Here is a 23,343-nt window from a genome sequence, read left to right as displayed (position 1 = left end):
TCCGTTCCGAGTAACAAAAAAAAAACGCGGAGTGGCGGATGTTTCAATTTTCACCTTTTATCATAATAAAAATAATAATTTTACTAATGTTCTGAAGTAAAAGTGATGATAAAGTAACGAACGTATGTATGTACTAATCTCTCGCAATCGTTTTAATAATTTAATTAAATTTAATCAGTATTCATATAAGTTTATCATCTGTTTTATTATACGTGCTATTTTAAGCACTAAGTACGTTAAATATTATAAATTGCAAAATAAGTAATAAACATGTTTAATAGGCACTTGACAGATAATAGCAATAATAATTAATTTTAATTAATTAAATGGTTATCAATTTATTTAAATAAATTTATTTAGTCTTATTTATTTCTCTAGAATTGTTTTTTTGTTCGTCAATTAATTTAATAGATTAAATTATATATTTAAAAAATAAATGAATTATATAAATACTTATCGATTAATTCAAATAAAAATTATTTGGTTTTATTTATTTATCAATTAATTAAAAATATTAAATTAGAACTCTACAAAGAATATTATAGTTTTTGCTAACGTTAATACAGTGAAATCTCAGTATAGCGAAGCTCACGGGACCTAAGAAAAAAATTCGTTATACTGAAAATTCGTTATATTGAATGTAAGGCAGATAATGTATTTCATTTTTTTTAATTACTGAATTACTACAGCATCAAAATAACCTCTTACAAGATTAACAGATCGTTTTTTGTCCATTTTTAAGGATAGCGTAATGAACACAATAAAATTTGTAAAAAAAAAGTTTGAGGTTGGTCCTTTAATGTCGCTTGTGAACACTCCCGGCACACATCAAGTCAAAGACGAACTGAAATCGGAGAAATATTGTGTCAAGTTATAACGTCATTCTTAAATTCGGATCAAAATATTTCGTTATACTGAGATCAGTCTTCGTTACAATGAAAAAAATTGTATGAAAGTTTTTCGGGAACAAATTGCAGATTCGTTATACTGGGTATTTCGTTATTTCGTTATTCGTTACAAAGAGATTATGAATTATGATATGCATTGATTTGATGCTGCATTTTTGGCTCTAGATTATATTTTTTCTTACATTTTCAGATATGTATAACTTTCTTATAAATTAACGATAATTTCACTATTTTTTCGGTGTTTATTAACAATAGTTGTATCAATATGGCTATTTAGCAATGGAATATTTTTCGTTTCGGTATTTTTAACCTTAAATCGACAATGGCAGCGGAGATAAAATAATAAAATAATCTCATTTAAGTTATATTATGCTTTATGAGTTTCATCTCGTTCATAATGCAACGGGTGAGGATGCTAATTAATGTATAAAGTGTCAAATGTGATCTTAATAAATATCTATAATTAAAGGCAGATAGTGTTTAGAAGTTGTTAGTGAGGATATTAGGGCTGCCATCAAAGCAGGATCAGTTCACAGGAATTAAAAAAAAAATAGGAAACGTGTTAATTTGTAGAATATCGGTATCTAATAAATGTTCTGAGAAAAATCTTGCGCAGCGAGTCTCAATATGCAAATAAAAAATAATTCTAGAACAAAAAAATATATTTTTGAGTCGAATTGTTACTAAAGATGAGAAGTAGATCCTTTACTTTAACCATTACCAATCAAAACCTGCGGTCCAATGTATTTAAACAAAAAAATTAGGCTTCTTACCTATTATTTATATATCATTTATTTAAGGTATACCATGTACCCGTTCAAAATGTTGGGACCACTACCTGAAAAAAACCCACCCATGAAGGTAATAACAAAATAACGAAAGATTTATTTTTGAGTCAATTTGTTATTGTATTTATCTTACTGGATTAAATCTAGTTGTCAAAATACCAAAAATACAATCTATAAAAACATTAAATTTATATAATTTAGCGGGTGCTATTGTTGATTTTTCTTCTTTTTTTCCTTAGGTATTTGATCTGAATTTTTAGATCAAATACCTAAATTTATTGCTACTTATTTTACATCGTTGATTATTTCCTCTCATGTCTAATATTTTTTCAATTTTCAAAAAGCAATTTAGTTAACAATTTTAACACAAACGGAGCCGCGTCAAAAACGCGCGAAAGTACTACCTAGAAAGTGGGAGCTTTTGAAGGCAATGTTCCGTTCCTTTTATTTCTTGTATAATATATATAAAAAGGGTTAAAGAAACTTACACCTAAAATACATCAGTATATAGGTACATTTAAAACAACTGTTCAGATTCATTATTTGAGTTCGGTTTTTACTTCTTTTATACATATAACCATGGTAACCCAGCGGTCACAGGCTCGAGCCACGGAAGCAGAATTAAATATTTTTATTTATAAAAAATGTTATATTATTAAAAACCGGCCCCAGCAGCATAGTGTAATTTATCGATTATAAATTAAAAAATACATAATAATTTATAATTATTTATATAGACGTCACCCTTAATACTTACTTGTAGGTATTCATTATGTCTGATTGACCTATCCAGTTAAAACACATACACCCCGTTTTAAAACATTGGGCTTACGCCTCTCAGATTACAACGCAATAAATAAATAAAAAATACTAATTTTATAAAAATAACTGATTGCTTGTATTATAATTTTATATAATTCATTACCTCTTTCTTAGTTGTATTTTTATACAAATACATATTTCATTGCTATGTTTGATGTATGGTATATACTTATACATATTATAATACTGTTTACCATTAAATAAAATCTGCGACTTTTTGCGATCATTAAAACAAATAACCTTTTTATTAGTCATCATTTTAAAATCAAAATTGAAATGCAATTTTTTGTATTCGCATTGATAAAATCAGTAATCGTAATACTGTGTTTAGGAGCCACTGACCTACTTTAAACATATCGAGATTATTTCAGAGGACTTCGGAAAACTTTTAAGATAAATTAGGAATTTATGAATGTGTGTAAATAGGTGATTGGATGTATATAAGTAATAAAAAATAATATAAAATGTGTCAATTTCTAGAGGCTCAAATGAAATGAATATAAGAATATTGATTTTACTCCTTTTAACAACTTTTGTTGCTATGATATTAGTGATAACTTAAATAAATACGTTTATACGTTTATATGTTTATAAATTTATTTTTTAATAATCCGATACAATGTTAGTATGTAGTTTCAATATAAATAAACATAAAGCGTTGAACTTTTACTAACGTTTCAATTATGTATATGATCCAAAATGCAATGATCCAGGAAATTGTGTTTTTACAAATGTAATTTTAATCATATTTTTTTACATAGACGTAGAAAGTGAGATTGTTTTTAAAAAGAAACAAAAAATACACCAAATGACCATCAAACTACTATTCGGTGCAAAAACTTGAGTAGCTCTATAATGCATTTTTTTAAAGTGTCATTGCCATGGACAAAAATAATATGAAAGGTGATTTTTTTATTCATAAAACATCATATTTAAATGTGTTTATCTACTGAATGCGTAACGTAAGCTTATCAGATCTCATCAAGCAGATAATTATAATCGTTTATCACAATCTACGTTTACGTTCTCACCATTTTTTCTATTAACATCAGAGCGACACACATGATAGTCTCCAAATAGATTTTTTCTTCTCATCGCCAAATGAGTTTTTAATCGGTCGCTTAGATTAATATAAGAAAAAAAGATCGATAGCTGTTTATCTTTAGAGGCCAGCTGCCGATATTTAATTAGACGCTTTGAGATGATCGCCACGTGAATCACGACGTTGAGGCGTTCACGGATAGATCGATACATATAGATCGACGTTTACCTTTCACTGTCGGAGAAAAATCATCGACGTTTGATAGATCTTCTAAATTGCACACCGAACGTGAAGGAGATTAGTGGGCTTGGTTCTTTCGCGCTTTGTGTGCGATGCACGCTTATTATCCAATGAAGTGAATGTATAATACACAATGATGGGTATAATGTGTTTGGTTTTTAATGAAGTTTACCTCTGATCTGCGAGATTTTGGAGAAAAACTATTATTAATTTTATGTAATCGTTTTAGAAAGACGTTATTCACGATCACGAAGTCAAAGTTTAGTGAAGGCTATGTTATTATTAAACATAATTTTAATTCGATTGATCGCAGAGAAGATTTTATGGAATATAAAATTAAGCATATTATGTATATTATTTATTTTATTTCACCACAAATGGAACTTAGAAATCATTAATTGATACTATGAAGCTATCATTTGACGTAAATATTTTAACATTGGTTATTTACCAGGTGAAGGGAATATATCTTTTAAAACATAGTTTGACTGTGAAAGTTATGTTTTTGTTATAAGCTCGAAAGGTGTATGAGTCAGGTTTTTATCGTTATTTTGCATTGCTCTATTACATTTACTTTTAAAATCAGTACACTATCTAATATATTATTATTAAATATTCCATTAGGATTTTTTTACATTGTATTTTATTTATTAAATGTCAATTTTACTACATTATATCTAAAATAAAACATTACTTAGTTTTGCTAGTTGAACATGAATTTTTTAATACGTATTTTAAAGCAATATTATTTTTAAAACTCGTTTATAAAGTCGTACTAAATTCTTGGAGATTCAGATGACAAGCAGTCGATTTGGCATTGCTCCGCATTGTGCTTTCTTTTCTTGAAGGTTTCCGCTATCTATTATTCGATCTCTGCTCAAAAATTTCAAAGTCTAACTCTGCTTTTATTAGATACACGTACTGCTGGTCCTTTCCAATAATAAAGAGTGCTTGAGATCCTACCGACTGCGCCAAATTCATTTATGTTAAGGACCGGGAGCATCATAAGATTCCCTATCGAGCTCGATGGTTTACCGTTACATTCTAATTAGAATCCACTACTATTTGCCTCTCAGCCATACACCGTGGGGGTGTTACCTGCGCTTCTAAAGAAATATTCACCATTTTATTTGTATTATATAATAATGCTCTTTTCTTATAATAAATACAAATATTTTATTGCTTTTTTTTGGAATCAACAATAGTAGGAACACATTTAATTAGGTCTATAATAATTATATTTATTTGAAAAATCTTTGAAATTCTGCGCAAAATTAAAAAAAATCAGATACATAAGTAGCAAAATTATGGTATTGTAGGTTAATCAAATTTATTCATTTAACAATCCAGAACTAATGCTGATCCCCTAGAAATAGAAGTGGGAGGGGTGTCGCACGCAACGAAGAAAGAGATCAAGCATGCTATTTTGTGTAACGGTACTTCGTCCAGACGACATGCGAATCTTATGAAGCGGACCGGGAGGAGGAATTGATGTGACTTTGTATTGGCTCTGACTTCACTCTCTCTCTTTATTTCCTATGTACATCTAACATATGACTAATTTTTATGAATAACAGTACCGTATTCACCGCATCGTTCAAACGGGTGATAAAAAATCAATACCTTGTTTACTCTGATTACTTCACCATAAACAAACGTTCCTATTGCCTGCAATACACTCTCTGGAAGTTGTCCGAACCGAAGTTACAACTGAAGTCGACCGAGACCTACGACTTTGAGTAAGCGACCACAGTGTCGCAAATTTCATACGTCGTCCGGACGGCAGCTTCTGTCACGTACAGCCGGCATATTTGCGCGCGATCGAAAAATGTGCCAAATAATCGAAATTTTTAAATTGTCATATTATTAAAATTACGCTACTGATAATTAAAAAAGTTTGTGTGAGCACTCACCAATACAATATCAGTGAAAACTTTTCGGTCGTAAATATTCAATTTACGCAAAATCTTTGTTGGCTTTTGCAAAATGCCATAAGACATAAAAATGATACTTCAAAATACGAACACCACATCTGTGGCTATCCTAGAATTTTTCGCCATCAATTCTAAATAACAGTTCGTTATGGTGTGACATTTATATACGCCGATCTAGGAAAATACATAAGGATATTCGAAATGATTTTTTTTAACAAAATCAAGTACAACTAATTATTTAATATAATATGAAAAAAATATAATAACGATATCTGTTAAAAGAATATATTATCAAAAATATAATTAATCCTTTTTGGTGCCATAAAATATTCAAAGATGTCAGTAAGTGTTTGTTGACGTCCCCGATAAGCATGTGGTATTATAACTTGATCACGTGACCACGATGCAGCGCTCGACATACGTGTTAACCATAGGACGCCTACGCGCATACTGAAATTGAACCGAGTTACTCGTTCCATCTCAGTTTACGATACAACATATCACACAGTCGTCACTTAGTACGCGATAAAGCGAAAGGGGAAGTATCTCACCGCTCACGCTCGAAAGAGCAGCTCCGACTTCGGTGCCTTTGACTTCGGTCCTTTTGCCGACAATGTTGGGAAACGCTCGAAGCTGGTCAAGTCGACTGAATTACTCCCACTTTACCTCCCATTATCGGTAACCTCGGACAACTTCCGAGAGATTTTAGAGCGGGCAGAACCGAACTCGACCCAAGTAACTCCGAAGTAACCCACTATATTCTCCGTCCTTGGCTAACCTCCGCCAACTTCCAGAGAGTGTAGTGCAGTCATATAACTCGATTCATATTAAATTATATAATATTAAGAATACATATATTTTGAATCACAATATACAACAACTACTCATAATGCAGTTTCTGTGGAATGTTTTTTTCTAAATCTCAATTGTTGTTCACACAGAACGTTTTAAAATCCTTTGAGTACTACTCTTTACGTCACCTTTTCTATGCAAAGCAACGTGTTAATTGATATAATTTCCTATTATATTATTAGGTATAGGCAGACCTGCCGAGAGGGGGGGAGCAGACAGGACAAATTTCTGTGGCCCGTTCTCATTGAGAGGCCCGACAAAAAAATCATACCAAAGATATATAATATATATTTCATGTATAAGTTTCTTTTGCTTTTTTTATACATAGTAAAATAAATAAAAATAGTGGAACATTGCCTTCAAAAGCACCCACCTTCTAGGAAGTACTTTCACAATAAGCATTATTAATTAAAGGAACAGAGTGTATTTCCATCTCTTCTCTTTAAAGCATTTTTAACATCATCACTAAACCAAGGTTTTGGGTTGAACCGAAATTTTGTTCTAAAATTACATTGACTTTTTATTTTATTATCCACAATGTTTTTAAAAATGCGATAAAAACCATCTAAAAAATAGTACGTCGAGAATTCTGCTCTGTGTTCTTACACGTATCGTTGCATTTCTACCGGCAAAGAAGCAATCATAATCATAATGCGTTGAACAATGTTACTGTCTACCGGCTCTTAAAAATAAACTGTTTTCTCCACGAATCATCACAAAATTGGAATAGACGTTGAAGTTTGCATAGTTTGAACACTATCGTTCTTATACTTCCATGGGAAATATATTTATTTTAGATACTTTTGTCAGAATTTGACACAAATTAATCACTTCATTCCCTACGGAACTACACCAACTATCGACCGAAACAGCTGCTTTATACTTCAATCTACCGATTCGGTTCAACTTAGCTGCCACCTGCATCCAAGAGTTCAACTCGATCTTCGAGACGACTTAAAGTCAAACACAAACAAATACACGAGTTTCAATTTTTTTTATAATTAAAGGCTTTGTGCTTATAAAAATAAACGCGTGTAACGCAAGCTATCGCACACTATCATATATTAAAAGGTCATAACGTATATATATTTGCAATAATTAAAATATATTAAATATGCACTGGAAGAAATGATTTGTTTCACTTTTAAAATAAACATGTATCTGTAATTTTCAGATAAAATTCCTTGTGTAATATATTTGTATTATTATATTAGATTGCTTTATTGTATCAATATTGCCGTCTGAAGAGTAGAGCACGACTCAATTCGCAACTCGATCAAAACGCGTAGTTTTGAAACAAATCTGAATGAAATTCTTCACCAAAAGTGCCCGACGAAGCATAACGCAATATTTTACGCGTGTCAGAACGCAATTAGTTCTTTTACTTAAAAAAAAGAGGCGTTACGGAATTAACACCTAATGTTTGGTCTTCGTGAGTGCCGCGAATTTGGTAACGCTTTGCGGCTGCCCCGTTTCTTGACTTGAGACGAATAATTGGGTCACTTGCTACCACCCCATTGTCTTGTTTTACACTTTCGATTTCTGCAAACTGTTCAAAAATCTCAAAGAAATCGAAAAACGCGTGAGAACCGGATCGAGATCCGCCGTCCCGGACGTTAGTCAACGGATTTTTCTCACGTCGGCTCCGTTTTGATTTTCCACCATTGTTGCGAGTGGCGATAGTATTTCACCAGACGACTAATCAACAGTTGCGTGTCTTTTGTTCCTTTTTTCAGTTTCTTTCTGGAACCATTGTTGGGTGGATGTGTGATTAGCGACAGTCAACCGAGCGAGTCGACGCGGAGCGGTCGATACCGAACGGTCAATCGAGTGATACAGTAGTAGTGATACAGTTTTTTGTGATGTTTTTGTGTTTGAAGAATAGAAAAAATATCAGTGTCGTTCAACCGCAACGTGTTAATGCTGAATGTATTTGACATATATTTTTTAATATTGTAAGATCAAAAAAATATCAGTGTCATTTGACCGCAAAGTGTTAATGTAATAACGAAATAGTTATTTTGCAAAATTTAATGAAAACGTTATGCGTCGTTTTAATTAAACGTTGCTGAAGAGATTAGTTCATCTTGTTGCAGATGTTTTGACATTTTAGACAAAAAACATTTGTTTTAATAACCGCATCAGTTTAATTTTGTGTGAAGTACTACCAATTGAGATAATTTTTATTTTATCAATTAAATTTAAAAAGTTTAAATATCTGTAAAAATAAGTATTGCTTCGCAATATATATTTTTATTCCCTCTAAATTAATTATTCATTTGTTTTTAGAGACAGATCAGTTTTATATTCAAATTAAAAATATATATATATAATAGCAAATTAAATGGTCCCTTGTTAAAAAAATCATGGTATTTTTCTAAAAAAAATATGTTTCCTAAATTATATTATTTATAAGAATAAAAAATAATATAAATTCTTTTAATTTAGCAATTAGAACAATATAAAAGTAAATTATTCACGCTAATTGTGCATTTATAACAGTGGGGTAATATGGAAGTTGTTTTTCTCTAATTTTCAATAATAATGAACCAATTGCAATTTCCCGTCATTGTGATGACTCATTGCTCATTAGTCAATTGTCAAGGTTAAAATATTGCATAATTTTGTTTTCCCTAAATGGTTCGATAACTTGTAAAATACTACTTAGTTTTTTTCTGAAGTTAGAACTATTTTATTTCATAGAATCGAAATAGCGCAAACCAGTACCTGTAAAGCATTAATTTTTTTCTTAAACTACAAAATTAGGAATATAAAATAAACACGTTTAAAAATTAATTTTGCTCCCTTTTACCCATTTTCTAGTTAATAGTAGAAAAATAAAAATATATAATAAGTCTAATAGTAAAAACAAACTCATATAAATTAAGAAAAACTATAAAAAAGTTAACTATTTTTATTTAAAATTAGGTTTGCATTGATTAACAGTGCAATAGTTGCATTTTCTTGAAATTGCGATTACTTATTCGCTAAATCAAGTGTTAAGCAACCTGAGGAAATTAGGCAACGCATCTTTTCCTGAATAATTGCTACTACTGCTGAGCCAATTAAAGCACCAGTGATTATTAATTTGAGCTCTTAAAATTATTATTTTAATACAGCACTATTATTCCCTTGATTACCGAGATTTTTTTTATTACTATCTATATATCGAACTTTAACATCATTATAATGCCATTACTCATTCGCCAAATCAGGTGTTAGGCAAACTAAAAAAAAATGGCAGCTAACATTTCCTTGAATAATTGGTTCTACTCATTTCAATTTAAAGCATCAGTGTTTATTAAATATTAATTGTATCATAATAAATGTAGTAAACGCAAAACTAAACGTTTTAAAAATAATTAATTAATACAGCACTATTAACCCTTTGATTGCCGAGCCTTTTTTGATTTTTTACAGCATTAAAATTCGATTACTTATTTGCCAAATTAGGTGTTAGGCAACCTGAAAAAATTACACCACACATTTTTCTAAATAATTGATTTTACTATCATGAGAAAACTCATGAATTAAAGCACCAGTGATTATCGAGATAATATCTTATAATTCATATTCTTATCAAAATAAATTTAGTAAAAGTAATACCAAACTTTTTAAAAATAATTAATTAATACAGCACTATTAACTATTTAATTCCCAAGCTTTTTAAGATTATTGTTCGTTTAGTGATATTATATTGATAAACATCAATATAAGATTTTACAAAATTAATTGTAGCATAATAAATATAGTAAACGTAATACTAAATGTTTTAAAAATAATGAATTAGTACAGCACTATTAACCCTTTGATCGCCAGGCCTTTTAGGATTACTATATATATATGTATGTATAGATTTTTTACATCATTAAAATAATGCGATTACTCATTCGCCAAATCAGGTGCTAGGCAACCTGAAAAAATAGCAACAAGCACTTTCCTGAATAATTGGTTTTACAGCAATGAGAAAATTCACGAATTAAAGCACCGGTGTTTATCGAGATAATATCTTATAATTCATATTTATATCATAATACATTTAGTAAAAGTAATACGAAACGTTTTAAAAATAATTAATTAATACAGCACTATTAAATCTTTCATTGCCAAATCTATACATAGATTTTTACATCATTTAAAAAATGCGATTACTCATACGACAAATCAGGTGTTAAATTTTAAAATTATTAATTATATTATAGTAAATATATTCAACAAAATATCAAATAATTACACAATACTATTAACCCTTTCATTGCCAAGTTTATTGAGATTATTATCTATATATTGATAAACATTGATATTTGATCTAAAAATATTAATTATATCATAATAAATACAGTACACGTAATATCAAATGTTTAAAAAATAATTAATTTATAAAGCACTATTAACCCTTTAATTTCCGAGTCTTTAAAGACCATAACCTAAATGCTTATATCGATTTTTTTTACATTATTTAAATTATAATATTACTCATTTGCCAAATCAGTTGATAACCAACTATAAAAAATTAGGCAACTCATCTTTTGCTGAATACAATAGGAAAATTAATAAATCGAAGTATCAGTGTTTATCAATATAAGATCTTATAATTATTATTTATATCATAATAAATTCAGTAAACGTGATACAAAACGTTTTAAAAATGATTAATTCATTTAGCTCAATTTTAGAATTACTATAAATATCGATTTTTATATAATTTTAAAAATGCGATTATTGCTGTTAAGCAATCTAAAGAAAGTGATAATACATATTTTTAAATAATTGGCTATGAGATAATTCACAATTTATTTCACCAGTATAAAATATTAATTGTTTAATATTAATTTAGTATCGCAATACCAAACGTTTTAAAAATAATTGATACATCACTACACTATTAACTCTTTAATTGCCGGGCCATTTAGAACTACTATCTAAACATTAATTTATTACATAATTTAAAAAATGCGTATACTCATTTGCCGAATCAGGTGCTAAGCAACCTGACAAAATTGTTCTACTGCTATGAGCAAATTTAAAAGGGAGTAATACTCTTTTAACAGTAGTACTTCAATTTTTTCGATTCTTGGTGCTCTTGTTGAATCCAGTTTTTTCTATGTGACTTATGTCAAATTATAAAAAAACAGACTTTGCGAAATAGTGCATATCTTGTTTAATTCAATATTTATGAAAAAGAGTAACATTAAGCAATCAGTTGGATTGAGAATGGAAATAAAATTATTAAGGGGTTAACAGTGTCTAAAATTAAAAAATAATTACTGCTTATTTTGGTAAAATTAAAAAAACGTAGAAATATAATTAAAATTGTGTAATTTCGAACATGTTATAATTAATAAAGTTGCAATTTTTTTGCAACAATTTTTACAACTACTCATTCGGCAAACCGAATCAATGTTGTGAAACATAAATAAAATTTAACAATATTTTTACCAAAAAGTGATGTTAATTTCACATATAGAAATAATAATATGCAGAAAAATATTGAGCCAGTGTTGTGCAACTTGACGATATTACATATGTAGTCCTATTACTTCCAGAAGTTTGTCAACCCTAATAATTAAAGTCAATGTCATGCATATTTAATAGGGGTAATTCCGAACGCATAAAAATTAAAACTGCAAATTAATTGGTTTGTAATTTCCTGTTGTTACGACTACTCATTTGCTAATTTAAATCAAGGTTGTGCATTCTGATATAATTGGACAATCTGCTTTACCCAAAAGGTTGGTAGTCCTCAGTGCTATACATTAAATTAAAAAATATGTTATGCATATTCGAAAAGGGTAATACCGAGCGCGCTTTAAATAGTAAAGCTGCAAGCTAATTAATTTGTGATTTCCCATCGTTGCGACTACTCATTTGCCAATTTGAATTAAGGTTATGCAACCTGACGTAATTGGGCAACTCGGCTTTTCCCGAAAGGTTGGCACCCCTGCTGTGAGAAAATTCCCAGACGAAAGCGCCGGTAAGCGCCTCCGAAACGTCGCTGTCGATTGCGCAAAAGCATTGCGCAACCGATTGTTCGAACAAACGCGCTCGAGTTCCCACAAAATATTTACACTATAATACACACATGCAACCGAACGAAAACGGTTCTCATGCGTTATAATAAAATATGAATACACACTCATAATAATACGTGAAGACATAATAAAGCGATGTGCAATTTCGCTCTCGTTTTAGCGCCGAAAGGTTAGCTATCGGTTAGATGGAAAGAATGTGCAACACAACAACACATCTAAGCTGTCGATATTGATTGATGAGATAAGAAATTAAAATTTAAAATGGTGTTGGGTCGCGAACTCACCTCATTTTTACTGAACTTGATCAAACGAGGTGTGCGAAGGAGTATTTTGTATATGTTAATGTTCCTTAACCTGTCAACATTAACACATTAATATATTGAATCCATCACTATAATTAATGACTGATTTTTTAAATAATCAATTGATATTTGGTTTAGTTACGAAAAACACCACTGGAGCGCTACTATCGCACCTAACCTGTCAAACTATTAAACCATAAGAGATTAAAAATCGACCATACACCCACTTTTGAAAAATCGTAAAAATACCTATTAATAAAATTTGTGCGTTATCATATTTATAATTCTAGACTTTTATTGCATTCTAAAGAAAAATGAACATCACTGTAGTTAATGTTTTTTTTTGCTTATTTTGCCCAATGCACGTAATAAACAAAACAATTATTGCACCCTTCACGCATTCGGCAGATTATTTATTCACGAATGAAGCTCATGAATTCAGCAAATTTTTGAAGAGGAAATTTAAATATATTTGATTCATAGGTATTCTTAACTCTTTTATTGCCGAGATTTTTGTAATTACAATCTTAATATTAATATTTATATAATGAATAAATACATTTAAAAAAGTTATCAAATACACTACTCGGCATTTTTTCTAACTAAGTAAAAGCCGACTTATTGTTTTTTTAAAACCGAAAGGTTAATTCAAATAAATAAATATTTCTGTTCCAGTTTAATTTTAAAATAAATAGTTTTTAAAGCTCTAAAGATCGGTATGATCAAATTTATCTACTATATCAGAAGAACTGGTTTCCGATGTATGAATGTAAATATAACAATAATGGCTCTTTTAAAAGAATTAATAAATAACCATGTATTCAACATTTTTATCTATGATTTTAAACTCATCACATATGACTTGGTGCTTTAAATAAAATTTCGTTCCCATTTTATGACATTGTCATGATAAAAATGGTCAAAAATCTGTGTCAAACAAAATAATCTAGTCATCATTAAAACGCGATTTAAAACACAATGTCATGTACGTATTGTACATATGTACATATGTACATACTGTGTTACTCCACTTTGCTTCAAGTGAAAACGTTCACATGGCACATTGTCTCTGAAGACAAACAAATCGTTCACTCGATAATTTTATAGATCGTATTTGAATAGAAACATTTACAAAACCGATTTGCATTGCAAATCGTATTTAAACATGCAATTTATTGCAGTGTTAAGTCGCATAATTGCCAATAAATGTACGGTATATTATAGACATTGAATTGGAAGTATTCACACAAAGTTTAATATTTGTATTATGTTATAGTTTAAGATGCTGTTTATAGTGTAAATTGATCAAACACATAAATTAAGATGGTGAGCAGAAATTATAACGTCCAATCGGACAGATCCATTACATTGAACGCTAAAAGTCCAAACAATGCAAGCTCGTATAAAAACGCCCAGAACAATTTATCTAAGATCAAGCAAAATATACATTACAAGCAGTCGGTAGGTACTCAATATTGTTCTCCGAAAGAGTTCCACTCTCCGCCGAAAGTCCAGCCCAAGAAGCAATACGACAAGCCTCACACCATTGCCGTTTACACGCCTACCATAAACCAAGACTTGAGTCCCCACTTGGACTCCAAAGGCATCAGCGAAAGCGTCTCGACCTTCACCTATCACTCTCCGAACAAAGAATGCATATATTCTGAATCGACCAACAAGCAAAGGAACACGGCCGATCCTATTTATCAGCAGTACAATCCCAACATTAGTACTTTCTCGAACACTTTCAAGATCAGACCAGCCACTCCGAATAACTCTTTGGCGCAGAACAATAGTTTGCCGACGATAGCTGAAAACATCGTAGAAGAAGGAGAGTATCCAGTTGACGTTGGAAACTTAAACTTTGATTATACTGGAAAAAACGCTAAGTGCTTGGCTAATGCAGCCATTAAATGCTCTTCCAGAGAGCAGGTTCAACAGGACGGTTGCTTCAGAAGCAGCAGATTCCAATACGCTCCAGATCAGCAAGTGGAATTGACTGATACGCTCAAGGGATTCCATAAATACAAGTATCAGGTATGATATATTTTTTATAACTTAAATCAATATGTTAAATACAAACACTAATGGCACATCTAAAAAGACATTAGAGAAAAAATGTTAATTAGAAACCGCGCTACGTGTACCCATCTGAATAATTGATACCGATATTAGAACGGCTCTGTTACGACATTTTTTCTTCTCTTTCATCTTAACGAATGGATCTCATTATCTAGGCGCTTGCACAAGTATGTGGATTAATTAATTAATTAATTAGTCAACGGCATGGAAGGCGAGATCAATAATGTGCGTTAAACCGTTTATTATAAATTTAGATTTGTATCTAATAAATATAGATTCATTAGTAAACCCATAAAATATATTGATGCTATGCAAAAATATACATATTTTATTTCTTTAAATGTTTTGCAATAGTATTAAACACTTTTTTATTCGATTAACATTATTTTTGCAAATCTACTTTACTTTTTTCTCTCTCAAGTTATTTAATTGCTTTTTTTCTCTAATAGACATGACAAAATTTCTATTTTGTCATTATCAACAACCACTCAGTCACTTAGTGTCTAATTTAAATAGATGAATTATTTATTATTTGTATCAAATATGAGATTGTATAACATCACATAATTTTTTTTCATATCCTTCAAATATTAAATTTGCAACATCTCTATTATACATAAATTACATCTAAATACTAAAATATTCAAGTATATAAATCGATTTATAAATATTATTAATATTTTTATTATGACTTCATTAAAAATTCATTTTTATATGCTATATATAAAACAGATTATCCGTTTACATTTTTAATTTAAAATTCGCCATAGTATTAAGTAATATCTAATATAAACAAAAATAAATTAATATTAAATAAGAGCAAAAGTCACTAAAACAACTGTATGTAAATTAAGTTCATTTAATACAAATTTTTAATCACAGAGATTGGATCACATATGGCAGATTTTATGATTCAAAATATATTTTAGGTCAACTTGTATTATTCGTATTACAATTATTGTTGTTTTTAACATATGCTTTGGTGTATACTAATTGTATGTACATGTTAACTTATTTATATAAATATGTTTAATAAATGTTTTTTTTTTAATATTTTTTTCCATAATGCACTTTTGAATTAGATGATTTAAATATACATGTAAATCAAAAATATGCAGTATATAAAGTAATGTGTTCCTAAGCGAGAAATTCCAGATTTTTTCTCATTCATTATTGCATTACATAATCAATTACTGCAATTTGTTTAACCGCATAGCGATATTTCTCTTTAAAAATTATTATTATTATTAATTGAGATAAAGGGAACTTTTTTTGAGGAAACAAAAAACGGTAGTGTCCCATTTAAAATGATACATATGGTCACTACATGGATAAACAATGCTCATTGTTTTATTGCAGATAAAATAGCGTTTACAAGATAAACTTTTACTCTCGCGGGGCAATAACGAACAATAAAATCCGACAGTGCCATCATCAAGGATATGGCCGGCGCGACGCCTGCGCACATTTCCCTTTTCCGCTTTCACTCGCAAATTGTCAATTTATTACGTCCCTGTGGTATTTTCTGCTATATCGTCATCTTAACTTTCGTTTTTTTGCTCGTTAATGTTATTTTTAATCTTGCGACGATACAATAGGTTCAAATCGTTCTATTGACGGCCACGTCTTTCAGCTGTTAACCCCGGCTTAACTTACGGCCAAATAATAATTTTTAAAGCTTTAAATAGAAACGTCTAATGTCATTTATCACTAGGGATGGGACATTCGATGACAATAATGCTGTTCCAAATTAATTACAATGCATGTTAATAGTCATGTTTGACACATTTTTTACAATTTCATAATATCGTCGGTTTGTAAAGAGACCGTCACATCTCAGAAATACTAATTTTAATATTATTAAAATATTTTATTAAATTATTAATAAACTAATAGGACAATCCATTGGAAAAAGAGCATATTTATCAAGTTTCTTAATCGGATGGATTTTTGCACGTTGCAATGTACAATAATTTATTATTTGTTTTTGGAGCTATTTTCGATTTATTTTCTCTGAAACTTTTGTACATTACAGTGTACAGAATATTATTCAAAAAATACAACATAATATTTTAAAATACAAAAAAAAATATTTTCATGCTCCTTTAACTTTTACTATAAATAATTTATTGCCCATATACATATACATTTATAAATATTATAATATTTTATTAAATTCTCTTGATCGTCCTGTATTTTAATTCTGGTCCTATTTTTATTCTAACCATTTGATATTTATTCTTACCCTGAATAATATAATTATTATGACCAGGCTGTAATAAAATTCTAACCGAGATTTGACTTTTATTCTGACCCAAAGTTGATTTAAATTCTGGCCATTTAATTTGTTGTCTATTTTTTTATAATAAGCGATTTGTTTCTCTTTTATATATTTTATATCTGTCTCACAGTATCGAGTCGTGTCAAAGATCTGGGGCTTGATTGGATAGTTGAAGGAAAGCGGATATCGTCAGCCTTCTAAGGGTCGTCTCGGTCGATTAGGCGTAATTCTGCTTGGAACAAGTTCGATTGAACTGTCGTTATTCTAAGTAAAAATTGAACTAGTGAAAGAGGCAGAAGTGATTTAGTACAGCAGTACTCTTGTTTATATAGCTTTGAGAATTTGAAAGAAGTCCAACGTATCTTTCAATTATGGATTTTCCGACTAATGTCGATGATCCGGGGTGGAACTAGACTCATTGTTATTCTGTAATACAGCGTACGCCACGACTTCCAATTTGTTATACATACATTCTTCGGCCAACAACATGGGATTCGAATGTTTGTAATTATTTTGTTGTGACACTCTTCTATTAAGCTGATGAAATGAAAATATTTTATTCGAGCGATTAATTTGAGTATTTTTAGTAATGATCATTATTACGTCGCGTAATTAAATCGAATTTAACAGTTTGATTTATTTGATGATCAAAGTCGTTTCCACGATTTTGATAGTGGCATTATGCCAAGCGGAAACTAAATCGGACGCCATAAAAACGCCGTAAATAATTCGTTTATGATTCTCTGGGGAAAATTGTCACAATGGCGGCGAAGACGTTACGTTATAAATTTGCATTTTTAGGTTGAATTTATCGATTTGATACGTAAATGCAGTTTAAACATTAACATGGCGTGAAAGTTTTATTTTTATTATTACGCAATGTTTTACATTTTAACCGATTCAATGCCGGAAGTTAGGAGTATAAGTCTAAATTTGATTATGGAACAGCTTTATATAATATGTATAGGGGTTAATGTTCCCCTTACATAAATTTAATAATATTTAAAAAAATAAACATTAATTTAAAATATACGATTGCCATAAAAGCCAAATGCTGTACGTATGTAGTACATACATATATTTCTTTGTAAAAGTATTTGTATACATTTTAATATGGTTAACTGCAACCAAGATTTTATAAATACATAGTTAACTTATGAATTTAAGTAGCGTACTATTTTCTAATATATTTAATGTGTGTACATTTCTCACAGTATCAAAGTTATTTAACGAAAAGCAATGATGAATTTGTTAAATTTTTTTATGGTATAGCACTACTATTGGCTAATATAGTCTTACTTTTTACAAAATAATAGTGTAAGGATTTAAAGAGTTTATTATATTATACACTTTTACATAATCGTAATTAATTGAAGATGAATTTACCGGTAAAAATCAATTAAGGCGTTTTCGCGCTTTGGCAATGTCGAAGAATTTCAACATTTTTTATTTCACTTTTTCGTCCCAGAAAAAATTGTGCAATACCGAATTGCTCTTTATGGCAACAGTTGCAATAATCTGACGCTCAATCATCATCACTTAATGAGCTATGAGTATAAAAAAATCGCTTAAAACACGCAATGCACATAGTAGTCAAAATATATAGTATACACATTAATATATAATATATTGAAAGGTCGAAAACTAGAAAGTGATTATGTATTATAAATTATAAGTGTGCGTGTGTTATATTATATGAAATACTGCTTCTTTTGCATTTTAATACTATTTACATTAAGATAAGACCTCTAATGATTTCACGTCTAAAGAACTAGTCTTATTTAACGACTTCCAGTGGACCGTGTCTGTATATGATCCAAGTAACTTGTATTTTATTCGATTGCAAATATATACATATATGTATATTAAGAAGATATATTTTGCTACAACCTCCGAGCTAAATAATCGAATTATGGATACATATGTGTACATTTTACAAATGCACATTCTGTGTGATTTCCACGTTGCGAAATTGACTTATCGATCTCAGTGATCTACGGGGCGTTGCTAGATCTTCGGATCACGATCTGAACATTTCGCGGCATGTTCAGATCTATATAGCAATTTCGACAAAGAGAAATCAATTAATGGCAAGTTCACGATGCTCTTTTGCCATCTTTTGATTTTACGAGTCTGAGTCGTGTCAGACGTTTCCGTTTTCTCTTTTTAACTAATCCACCAGGAGAATCGCTCTCGATATATCTAAACATTAAAGGATCATCTGAACTTAGAGAAGCATTAGGTTGATCAATTCAAACTATTGATTTCATTATGATTTTGCGCTTCGCAATATTTTTTATTTGTAATTAATGCAAAATCACACAGAACCGAAGTAACTTTCGGATGAGCCGACGACATCTTTACGACTTCTAACGACTTCTCTTTAGATAACGCCTTATCTTAATTTCCGGCCAAGCGGTAAATCACTTTCTTCTTTTTAATCTTTAAAGGAAATCCGCGACGGAAGTTTTATAATATTATTATTAATTTTAATAACCGACGCTTATACACATCGCGATGGAATGCCAGTGCACTTTTTTGCATTGGCATATGACAGATGCAACTGTCATTCAGTAAAATTAATAAGATGTCATTAATGTCAAGAGAAAGAATGAAACGAGTTTATCTTTTAATAAATTATATATATAATAAACCAGTGTTCCCTAAAGATATATTGTTTGTATAAGTTTAGTTTGTCGCAACATAAAAAAAATTGAAAATATTTGTGTTAAATAATTAATAAGTTATTTTTGAAGCACTTATCTCATGCACTTATAGAGTAATCCGCCACTGCACAATGGATTACTTTAGCTCTATCCTGCTCCTTTTGTTACCAATCAATATTCAAAGACAGATTTATCCGTCTCCCGATCGAGCTTTATATTTCACTAATCAGACGGTTATGAGTAATATTAATTAATATTTTTTTTTGAGATAGTCTTTAGAATGTTTTATAGAATTTTAATAAAATTTAGAACAATGAGATTAAACACTGTTTTGTATACGAATTCCAATGAAAACGAAAACATGTCTCGTGCTGAGAGCACTATAAACACACAAGCCCATTATGTAATTTACGATAGACGCCCACCACAGGCGTCTTCGAAGGTGAAAATTATTATGTTTTCATAACTCGATACGAGAAAATCATTTGTTGACTGCTTTTATGATATACGACCGATTGTTGTCGAACAATAGCGCATCTAATTTGTTGCGGCACAGTTTCATCCGTCATCGGTCATTGTTTCCAACTGAACTCTCATACGAATGAGGAAGCTGTCTTTATATTATGTCAAAGTAAATAAATTCCAATCATGTTTCTATTTAATAAATAATAACACAATATACAATATAATTATTTTTACCACAAAGAGGTTTTAGTTGTATCTTATATTGACATATCTGTTATTAATAGTTAACAATCATTCTAGCTACGTTTATCTTGCTTACTACAGTCATAAATAAGGATGTAGTATTCTTTCCAAAGATTCTTGCATTGAATGATAACGTGAGAGTGATTCTTTTCTTTTTATTGAATATAAGAATTTTTCTCTCTTAATTTATATTTTTATTAACAAGTCAATATTTTTGAGGTCTTTAATTAAATTTCAAGTTATTGTATGCCGAGAGCGATCCGGTTCCTGAGAATAACAATGATTCCAGGCCTCATGACAAAATGGCATTTTATATATTTTTTAACTTCGTAATATAATTTCTTGAATAAATAATAATATTAATATAAAAATAAATCACCGTTGCAACATATTTTCTAAAATAATATTTTATGCGAAATATTTTTATTATGCATTAATAATGATTAAAATATCTACTCATAATATTTACCTGATAATTAGTCGTGTTTATTTTGCTGCTCAGTGTTGCCATATAGTGAATTGCCATCTCGGTGAAAATGCTCGATTATCAAGCGTTTATATTTAAAAAAATTATTGCAATATTACGAGTGAGAATCGAATAAAGCGCATCTAAACCAAATTTTGTTCAATAGGAGAGCGCAAAAAACAATTATCCCTCCTCAGAAGTCAAAAATTCACGTCAAAAGCAATAATATCGTGGCGTCACCACAGTGATATCATAATATTACGATTTGAAATGAGTAAGAATCAAATGAAGAACATATAAACCGAATTTTGACCAATAGGAGAGCGCAAAAAACAATTATCCCTCCTCAGAAGTCAAAAATTCACGTCAAAAGCAATAAAATCGTGTCGTCACCACAGTGATATCATAATATTACGATTTGAAATGAGTAAGAATCAAATGAAGAACATCTAAACCGAATTTTGACCAATAGGAGAGCGCAAAAAACAATTATCCCTCCTCAGAAGTCAAAAATTCACGTCAAAAGCAATAAAATCGTGTCGTCACCACAGTGATATCATAATATTACGATTTGAAATGAGTAAGAATCAAATGAAGAACATCTAAACCGAATTTTGACCAATAGGAGAGCGCAAAAAACAATTATCCCTCCTCAGAAGTCAAAAATTCACGTCAAAAGCAATAAAATCGTGTCTTCACCACAGTGATATCATAATATTACGATTTGAAATGAGTAAGAATCAAATGAAGAACATCTAAACCGAATTTTGCCCAATAGAAGAGCGCAAAAAACAATTATCCCTTCCCAGAAGTCAAAAATCCACGTCAAAAGCAATAAAATCGTGCCGTCACCGTCGCAGTGGGAACGCTCGTTGCCGAGCGTTCCCACTGCGACGGCGCCGACACGATTTTATTGCTTTTGACGTGAATTTTTGCCTTCTGGGAAGTGATAATTGCTTTTTGCGCTCTCCTATTGACCAAAATTCGATTTTTATATACTTTGATCAGCCCTATTATATTAGAAGTCCATCGTAATATCGGTAAGGATGGCTATCATATTTTTAAAACATAGTGCAATATCGAAATGCAGACAAACTATGGAGCAATGTCTGTACTTTTTTTCTCCTGAGAGATAATTAGTTTTTATTTTAAACTTGACCTAATAAAAGTTCTAATATTAGTTTTAGAAGTTTCGATAGGTTAGGTTTGGGTTTGAACAACAAATGGACGCTTTGCAATTGAGTTTCATAGACATTTTAGAGCAGCGTATAATTATTACCAGCGCCTTTCAGTTAAAATCTAATTTCGTAGTAAAAATATATATCTATGATACTTATGTTAAAGTAACATTTTTTATTTGTTGCTTACTAATGATGTTCATGTACAAAACAGCACGATAGACCAGTGGTATAAGTCACTGAATAATATCTGAATGATCTGAGTTCGAATCCCATAGAAATAAAATAAAATAAATTATATTATATTAAAAAAAACACTGTTTTTTTAATTTCCATTGAATCTAAGGAATCGGAATTATTAATTATTATGTAATTTTAATTCCAGTTGATCATGTTTCTACATATATTCCTAATCTCACGGATGAATATTATGACTAATAATTAAAGTAAAATCTTGATAAATAATTAAAATTATAAAACGTTTTACAATAAAAACTATTATAAAATGTAAAAAAAAATATTTTTGCACATTTTTTGGTCATTATAATAGGAGTAACCAAAATTTAATGACACGATAATTGCCGTAGTTTTAATTAAAAATGTATTTCTAAGAGCTTCTGAGTATCTTGTTTCAAAAACTAATAAATAAATTAAAAATATTAAAAATATCGTAGCTCTCTTAAAAAAATCCTAGAAAAAAAGCAAGGAGATCAAAAATTTTTACTTACAGAATTTTATTTTGTTCTTCATGCCACAATTTCATTTTCAATTGCCAACTCGATATGAGCAAACCCATCGACGTAATTAGGGCACAGTTTCCTCTAATTAGAATTGAAGGTTCTCTAAAGCTTTATCGAAGATCTTGAGGCAGCTCACTATGTGGAAATGATTATTCCAAACGTCTCTGAAGGAAAAAGCTGTTCATTCGGTCGCTTTGAATTGCTGTAAAGCTTTCTGAAGATCGAAATGACTTACCGATCTTCACTTAATAGGTAATAGAGTGGTATTGGGAGGAATAAACTTTGTATTAATAAACTCGAGT

General features: G+C 30.0%; 3 protein-coding genes across 3 annotated transcripts in view; all 3 read left to right on the top strand.

Moving 5' to 3' along the window:
- The window catches only part of LOC148232402 (uncharacterized), a 30,262-nt gene extending 17,391 nt beyond the window's left edge, over positions 1–12,871 (top strand). Inside the window, exon 2 of the mRNA XM_088193563.1 lies at positions 12,779–12,871. Within this exon, the coding sequence (XP_088049689.1) occupies positions 12,779–12,871 (93 nt within the window). The remainder of the gene's footprint in view (positions 1–12,778) is intronic.
- LOC148232400 (uncharacterized) overlaps positions 1–23,343 on the top strand; it is a 120,579-nt gene that overhangs the window by 84,391 nt on the left and 12,845 nt on the right. The gene's annotated exons all lie outside the window — the stretch shown is intronic.
- Positions 8,418–14,963, top strand: LOC148232401 (uncharacterized). The gene is made up of 2 exons (XM_088193562.1): positions 8,418–8,747; positions 14,197–14,963. The coding sequence occupies exon 2, from the start codon at positions 14,244–14,246 to the stop codon at positions 14,961–14,963; it is 720 nt and encodes a 239-aa protein (XP_088049688.1). The 5' UTR covers positions 8,418–8,747; positions 14,197–14,243.

The sequence above is a fragment of the Plectrocnemia conspersa genome, unplaced genomic scaffold, assembly GCF_051122295.1.
Source record: "Plectrocnemia conspersa isolate PC_06_02 unplaced genomic scaffold, ASM5112229v1 ptg000009l, whole genome shotgun sequence".
NCBI lineage: Eukaryota > Metazoa > Arthropoda > Insecta > Trichoptera > Polycentropodidae > Plectrocnemia > Plectrocnemia conspersa.
The sequence above is the reverse complement of the archived record's forward strand: the minus strand, read 5'-3'. Positions and strand labels throughout refer to the sequence as shown.